We start from the raw sequence: 8,716 nt of genomic DNA, 5'->3' as shown, positions 1-8,716 counted from the left end.
GCACACTTCAATATCTTTCTGATAAATGTACCATACCATTACTTTCATAAACTGACTCCAACCTCATAAGATTTGCAGGGCTATCCAAAGAGAGGGGTCAACGAAAGATAGTTAGATATTTGGATGCTTTATCTGATATGAATCCCACATCACCTCATCCTATGTAATTTTACGTAGCAACATAATACTGCAATTGTTAAAACTTCCTCTGCTTTGCGTATGAAAACACTTCTGTACTGCTGCAGAAATAATAACTAAAGCAACTTGGAATAGCAAATCTAAAACGGCCATAACAACCAAATATAATTCCACACAACTTTTGCATGAGTCTAGGTTTAATTTGCTTTACAGGACAGTTGGCCAAACAATGACATTTATCATAAAAAATATCCTCTCCATTAAGCAAATCTCATTTTTCTTTCCGAAAGAAAATTCAATGTATACTCTGACCGTTCAGTGGCTCATTTTCAAGATCAGCCCACACAGATTTTTCTTAAGAAAACAAAGCAATTCAGTTAAAAAATGCAGACCAATGTAATGACATCGTCATATTGCTTTTGGCTATGTTAACTTTAAAAACCATGCCAATTTAGCTATTTTTCTTTAGGTTTTATTAGAAAAAAGCAGCAGATCAACATTACAGTTCAGAGTCTAATCTAAATATGCACTTGACAATGAAGCACATCTGAATATGAAGTGAAAAAGGATTCCAGAAAACCTTCAGTTTTTCCCATCTCCTGCTTCTCAAATCACATCTCTTTTCTTCTGGCTTTCTGATGACTGAAATCAAACGAGGAACAAAAGACTTATTGCTGTGAAAACAAACCATAGTACAGTAGTATGAGTCTTGGGCGCTAAGCGTATTCTGTCAAGTTAACTTAATTCCAAAATGTACTTAAATCTTTTGTTTGGCCATGAAAGTCCATAAGCTGACTGACCCAAGTATAAACTGAAATGGCAGGTCTGGACAAACAAAAAGTTAGACAGCATGTTAACCACCAGTTTTCAGACAGTAATAAAAGATACAATTCCAACAGCCAAGAAATCAAAATAAAAAAAATGAAAAAAGTTGATCTGACATTCAAGAGCTAAGTTTATTCTTATGCTCATTTTGTTTGCGCCCAAAATAATTTTAGACTCGCCAAAAAAAAATAATAGTATTTATGGACTATCACACAACTGAAAAAGAGAAACAATTGCCTTTTGACTTGGTTATTTTCCCCCACTGAGGTATAAAATCTACATATAAATTTGATACTTCACTATAACAAATTGTACTTTTCATAGTTCTGATTTAGTTTCCATTAAACCCTGTTTACTTTTTGTTTTTAAACCACAGAATTCTTATTTCATGTTACTGGTTTCCAGCTCTCTCTTTCATTTATTTGTGGATCTATATTTAGTAGTCTGGTTACCACTGCTAACCAGGAAAAAAAATTCTTGGAACTTTCTTCATTACAACAGCACTTTCAGCAGAGGTTACTGATGTGCAAGCAAACTACAACGATATGCAGCTCTTCAGAGAGACTATTTCATTGATTATGTTTCCACTGTCCAAACATTCTCTACATTATTTGCTGGAAGAAACTCTTTCGGTCTTGTAAACATCAGTGGGCGCAGTTTCACTAGTATGTGTGGTAGTTTCACATCCTTGTACAGGAAGGCTGGTTCACAGCTACTGAGAAGCTGCAGGAGTTCTAACAGCTGATGAACTGTGGATTCTGCCGAGCAGAAGTTTCTTCTGTTGCTACTTAACCGTGTAGCCAAAGTATCAGCCGAGGTAGCCCAGTCAATCCTTGCTTTTCTTTAGAACCTCTCAGAATATTTCTGGAAGGGTGACATTGCGAAGCAGCCACTGCTGGGAGCGGCTGCCGTTGCAGTCTCTGATGCTGGGTACCTGGCTGTCCTCTTCGGTGGCTTTGTCCAGGCACTGGTTACTGTTCACATGCAACAGGGTTAATTTCTTGAAGACAAAATAAAAACAAATTAGTTTTACAAAAATCACCAGGCATAAGCTAACTGAAAAGTCTCTAGCGGCCATTAAAATTCTTCCATAGGTAAGTAGGAACCAAACAAGACCCCTGGGTTACTGACTCCAAATTCCAATCCTAAAGAACACTTAAGTATGCTATTTGATGTTGTAGATACTAAAAACGTTGCTTTATGAAAAACAGAACAGTCACAACTTACAAATGACATTCTTTATCAAGCAATATCCACCATTCTTTAAATAAGACTATACGGCTAGCCATATTTGAAAAGGTAGAAAATAAAGTCTGGCACAATATATAACTTCAATTACTAGTTACAATAGCAGTTTTGATCAGATCAGAACGCACACATTGAATACATATTCAAAAGTATGTTTTTTTCTCAGCTGGGGACACAAAACTGACCTTACACCATGTTCTTGTAGTACCATGTTCTTTTTAAATATACGTTCTTTTAAACAAAAGATGTGTACAAATTCACATTTGTACATCTTTTCCAACACCTACTAATCTTACTTATGCAATTGTCCACACACCACCCCATCTACCTCAGCACCACCCTCCTGGAGAGATCTTCAGAAGCTGCATTTCCTGCCACTGTACTATGGACTCTCAACAGCACACCAACTTGCCTATGGTACTGACAGGCACCACTACCAGTGTTACATCCCCCAGCAGCAGCAGAACCAGGACACTGAACTGACTGGAAAGTGGCACAACAGACAGTCCTTATGTGCACAAATAGCAAAGGGTAAAAAAAAAACCAAACCCACGAAAATCTGAGCACATCAATCTCCTGCACTCATACAGCACCTGAAGAACGAAGAAGGGAGTTGGAGCAGACAAACAGACAAATAACTAACACAAAGCTTCTGCGCCACCTTCTTTTTCTTCCTGGTAGACATTAAGGGAAAGGGGTTTCATATATGCCTCCTGAACAGAGGCAGAAGGAAAAAAAAAAAAAAACCTACTACAGAAAAATCACCCAACTACGTGGGCAGGAGTTCCTGTTAAGTATTCTCTAACTTATTTTTGGCTTTATAGCCTTTTTTTTTTTTTTTTTTTTTATAGCCAACTTATATTGCCTTTATTAGCCAGCTTTCAGTAAAGTTCTGAAGATTATACCTAGATTTTCCACTACCAGAATGAAGAGAAAAAACACATACAACCTAATTTATGGCTGAGGATTGACACAGGGGAAGCCTGTTTTACAGTCTGTGGCAATCATTGCAAGACAGACTGCTGCAATTAGGTGTCTAAAGATGTTCAAGGTAGAAACAAAATAAAAAGCACTTGCTGTTTGGCGAATCACTGTATGCAGTAATATTGCTCATCTTATTTACTTAAGTCAGGTAAACTAACTGCATTAAAAACATGAATGAATGGTTCCCAAGACTCAAATTTAATCATTTCAATTAACATTTAATCCTGAAAGCCTTCAACAGCTTTCTTCAGTCTCCTATCAGCAGTTGCTAGCAATGTGCAGAAATCCTAGTAGACATCCACCATCTTCCACATTAACTGCCATCCTATTCAAAAAATCATCAGCCCTACATATTTCCTTTTAGTCTTAAAGACTGTAGGTTGTTTACACCTCAGCTACTAAAATCTATAGGAAGTCTATTTAGTCAGAAATAACCCCCCTTTATTTCTTTTTCTTTTTAATCAGCAAAATCACTTTTTAGTAGCTAAGTATCTTCATGTTCTTTTTATAAAAGAATCATCATGACTATACTGGCAAGAGTCTTCTTCCACAAATCATCTTGCAACTGTCTTTTGCAAAACCTGATTTTAAACTAAGCTTGAGAATTATTTTTTTCTAATTAGCCATGACATAAGTCAGAGTTCTTGACTGCACTACTCAATCACAAAAATGTTTTTAGAGCTTGCACATCAAATTAATGATGAATGGATCAACGGTCAATGATTTCTAGATCTGGCAGTTCCACATGTGAACTTCAAAATAAATTAAAACATTAGGTACATGAAAGAAACTGATTTAAATAAAGCTGTTTTATGCATCTCTACCTTAAACATACCACAATTAGAAACGTAAAATCTTCCTTACAATTTTGTGATGCTGATTTTTTTAATTAGAAAAGTATTCCTTTTAACCCTGTGTAAGACAAGACACCAGGTGATGAATTTGTCACCAGATTGTTAGCATTATCTTTCGCTGGTCCAGTAGTTACCTGGAATACTCTTCCAGTCTGGATCTCAATGTAGACTACATTGGCAGACTACCTTTTTCCAGAGAATCCAAAAGCACATTGAAAATGCTCTCCTAAAAGCTCCCCCAAAATCACCAGGTAATTAAATCAAGAATGACTGCACCATGAATTAACAACAGAGGGAACATAATCCTGACTTTGTTTCCTATTTTGACTGTCAAATAGTGGTTCCACGCTGGAATACGTTGCTCTGTAGGCTCACGTAAAAACCCAAGTTGTCTCATTTTAATGTCACAAGTCATTAGAAGACTTACCACTGGATCGTATTCCCAAAGCTGATTTCCTTTTAGATGGTGGCACTTGAGCATTGTTACTGGGCCATTAAGTTTAGATACATCTAAACACAAATCATCTGTTCGAATTTCTTTGTTGGCAGTATATGAGAAAACCTAGACAGAAAAACAATTAGAGGAACTGAAAAAAACGTTCAACTAAAAGATTCCTGGGGCAGGGAAGGGGGGAACATTTGCATATTACTTCATTAATATCCACTAATTTTGTTTTTCTTTTCCCTTCAGGATATATAGAAAGATTAATTATTTTTTTAGGAAATAAATATAAACACTCTATGAACAAGCTCTTCAGTCAAAATTAACTTTTTTTTTTTTGAATTGCAGACGACTTCCCGCATAGAAACAGGAAGATCCCAACACAGACAATCTCTGTATATTGGAAAACAAGTCATCAAAAATTTCTAACGAAGTAGAACAAAAAACCAGATGTAAAATAAATTCCAGAACTGGCATCCAGAAAAATGTATGTTAAAACCAGCATTTCAGGTACAGGCCTGGGTTTTTTTAAAGTAACAGTGCCAATCAGATGTCAAACCAGAAGACAGTTCCAGAGAACATACAGGAGTTGAAGTCTTCTCCTCCCCTCGTTTCATTTTCAACTTGGAAGTTGATCTAAAACCTATTGCAATCAGGCCTCAAAAAACCTACAAGTGACAAACCACCACCAAATCTTCTCATGCATTTCCTCTTACAGGCATCTTCTTCAATAATGGTTTCCTAAAATTTACAACTTAAGTATAGTTTAAAGATAACTACTGAAAGAACTGAAGAATTGCTCCGATGAGAAGTAGTGTTCCAAATAATTCAATACATTAAGATATTTTTTTTTAAAAAATTGTCACCTGATTGCCACCCATTCCATGGCAGTTAAAGATTCCAACTTTCTCGTTTTCTTTTCTTGCCATGTTATCCAGACATTGATTTGTCTCCACATTTCTTATCTGGGAGTGAAAAAGAACACATCACCAAAGGCTGTTATTTTTAGAAGAGAACTAGGTCCGTATCAAATCACACCGGCACCAGTTCTCTCTGCTATACACCAGAGGTCATGTGAATGAAATGTAAAATATAGGAACCATACTACAATGAGACACCACTGTCCAAGACTCAAACTCCCAAGAAAATGTTCAAGCTACCAGATTACAGAACCCTGTTTGTTTCTTTGCTTTCTTTCGGGGATCTCTCCACCCTGGGGACTCATTTTGCTCAAAGACTCAGCTACAACAGAACGGACACAATGGAGTCTCCAGCCCAAACCCTTCAGAAGTTTTAAAGCACTCTCCTAGGCATTGTGGGTTTAATTCCCTTTGAAATCATGGGTGATTGGGTTCAACTTCCTCACTTCGTGAGTTACAGCTTTAATCCCTGTATTATATTCATGTCTGCTTACTGCACAGTAAAGTCTCCTGATAGTCACGCAGCAGCACCACTGCCTGCTCCATTTTGTTAAAAGTGTTTCTTTTAAATACAAACAGTACAAAATCACTCTACAACAGGCTCAATATTTGATAAACATGACTTGTACAGGAGAGTAGTCCCTACTTATTTAGGACAGCATCATCAGTCCCTTAAACTGTAAAGAAACAACAGAGAAATGCCCAGCAAGGCTTAGGGATCACTGGAACTTGGTGGTCACTGACAAGGGCTCTGGGAGAAAAGTTTAGAGCAGTTTTCAGGCAAAGCCCTTGCTTGACCTGGTCTAGTTTTTTAAGCAAAACTCTGTTCTTAGTCTACATAGAGAATGTTATACAGAAAGTTATCCATAACTATACATTTCTGAAGGAATGTTTCTAAAGCCCTTCTATGTGACATTTAGTACTGTAGCAAAAAAGGGAAAACATTCAAATTACAGTACTGTACACCAAAGTTCAGTTTTCTGCCCCACTGAGAAGCCAGATGTATCATTTTACAGATGACAGGAACACAGATCAAGATACTTGAACTTTGCTGGAGATAACTTGTTTGCACTACTGAGTTCAGAATACAAACAACTCACTGCACAACCTACTTTACATAGGGTAGATAAATACGTACGATAAAATCTTACCTCTCCCAGGGAAAAGTAATGGCGTGGAATTTGGGAATCAGGATAAACATTCTCCAGGTACCAGGAGAAAGGCTTGCACTGGAGCTTGCGTCTTAGTCCAAGTCGTGACGATATGTCCCCATAATCAACTTTAGTAACTCCTGTAGAAAAAAGAGAAAGCTTTATTTAATGTCTGCTAATAAACGTTACATAATTCCACCTAATACAAAAATCATCAGTATAACACACTGCTTGCATGACAGACTTTCTCTTTGGAAAGTCACCTTTACACAAAGAAACTACTTTTGTTTCTTTTAATAGAGCATTATGCTGTTTGTATTCTCAGAGAGGACACATCAGTCACTATTTGTGATGACTTCTTCCAGATAATTATACCAAAGATGGAACCACTACCTCTGTGCTACACGTTGACAATTTCTTACCTGTGGTTTGTGGAACAATTTGAATGCAGTTGCTTACTAAGTTATCAGAGGAGAAAGGCTGAAACCGTTATACCAATAATGCCATTTATCCCCAATGGCAACTGGGGTGCATATCTATGCAGCATAACACAGCAGTCTCCTTCTGTGGAGCAAGGAGAATTCCATTTTAATTTAATTCTGTAAGTCAGGTACCACCTGCTGGACCCTTCATCGTTTATCAAACTGCACAAAGAAACAGTCAGAAAGCAGCCTTCATGCAGGGAGCTAATCCTTTAATAATTCAGTATTTGTTCAATATAACTGCAGCATTTGCAGGAAGTACATTCACCATTAGGGCTGTTATCAACTTTCTGTGGTATTTTCTTGCCTTTTTTTCTCCTTTCCTCCTCATTTATCAAAGGGCTCATTCTTCCTGTATCTACCCACACTCTTTATGGTTGTTTTAATTCCTTCTGAAAACTAATTTGCACAAGTCCCATGTGCAGATGGGTTGAGGAAGGTGTGCGTGAGTAGATATTTCTGTCTCACCAGAATGAAGCCCTATTGTCATTAATACACCAATAACTCATTAATTAAGGGTAGGATAATTTCTAGCTTTCAGGCACCATGTTCTTTTTGTATTTTGTACACTGCACTCCATACCACACAGACCAAAAGTAATACACTATAAAAAAACCCAAACCAAACCAAAACCCAAACTAAAAAAGAACAAAACCAAGCCCTAGCAATTTAGACTCCCCTCACAGACCACAAATATGGCTCAACTGGCCACCCCACAATAGACCTCCAGCTGCATGCTTTTTTTCAGAAATCCCTCCTCTTAGAGGACCATGAACTACCTCTAACATTGTTGACCTTTTGAAACTGAGTTTGAGACATTTCTGTTGGCATACTGTGTTATTAAATCGAACTGCCAGCAGATGGTGTATTTCTACTCAACTAAGACAGATAACTACATGTTTTCTGCCAAATGTTTGTAAATATCAAGAAAAGTATTAGTAATTTCTATATTCCAGAAAGAAAAAAAATGCTAGCTAGGCTGTTAAGCTGCCTTTTTTTTTTTTTTTTAACTAAATACTTTTTAACAAAGATGCTGGAGAACTATACTGGTAAGGGAACAAATGCAAAGGAAAGCTTGTTTTTTAATGAAATTTTGAAGAGTGTGAATGAATTCTAAAAATCTCTTGGAATAGAATCCCAGAAAACTTCAGTTTGGGCTTCCCAGTCACAAAAGAAATCGCAAAGCCAAAAGACAAACAGAACACCCCCAAAACACCACCCTATTTTCACCAAAGCAAATATTTGCTCCACACCAAAAGGAGCACTCTATCAAAAGGTGATGAGGTAAGAAAAGAAAGGCTGTACCAACCACAGCTAAGTATATATGAAAATAATATATATTTTCAGTGATGAAAAAGCAGCTGATGGATGAAATGGTTATCATGCCATCCTCACAACAACCTTACAATACTCAAGACTCATTCATCAGTTTGCTACGCTGACCTTCAGAAAACACCACTGTTAAGGCTTTGTCACATCACTGAATGGCAGTAAGAATTAAAGTCACAACCATAAAGAATTAAATGCAAAGTGATACTTAATAGTGTACAAGCGTGCTGTTTCTTAAAGTAGTTTTAAATGTCACCAGGTAGAAAGAAAAGTGCCAGCTGATTTTCCCTCGTTACAATGAAATAGAAGGTGTGTGTTATACTCCATTTAACCATTTTTAGAC

At 37.0% G+C, this 8,716-nt stretch overlaps 1 protein-coding gene across 1 annotated transcript in view; it reads right to left on the bottom strand.

Moving 5' to 3' along the window:
- Positions 1-1,075: 1,075 nt before the first annotated feature.
- The window catches only part of GALNT1 (polypeptide N-acetylgalactosaminyltransferase 1), a 64,395-nt gene continuing 56,754 nt past the window's right edge, over positions 1,076-8,716 (bottom strand). The window contains exons 9-12 of the mRNA XM_009959853.2: positions 6,563-6,702; positions 5,358-5,456; positions 4,477-4,611; positions 1,076-1,963 (exon numbers count right to left, since the gene is read on the bottom strand). Of these exons, the coding sequence (XP_009958155.2) occupies positions 1,817-1,963; positions 4,477-4,611; positions 5,358-5,456; positions 6,563-6,702 (521 nt within the window). The 3' untranslated portion in view covers positions 1,076-1,816. The remainder of the gene's footprint in view (positions 1,964-4,476; positions 4,612-5,357; positions 5,457-6,562; positions 6,703-8,716) is intronic.

This window comes from Leptosomus discolor, chromosome 8 (genome assembly GCF_034619465.1).
Source record: "Leptosomus discolor isolate bLepDis1 chromosome 8, bLepDis1.hap2, whole genome shotgun sequence".
NCBI classification, from domain to species: Eukaryota; Metazoa; Chordata; class Aves; order Leptosomiformes; family Leptosomidae; genus Leptosomus; species Leptosomus discolor.
Note: the sequence above shows the minus strand (reverse complement) of the source record. Positions and strands in the feature narration are given on the sequence as shown.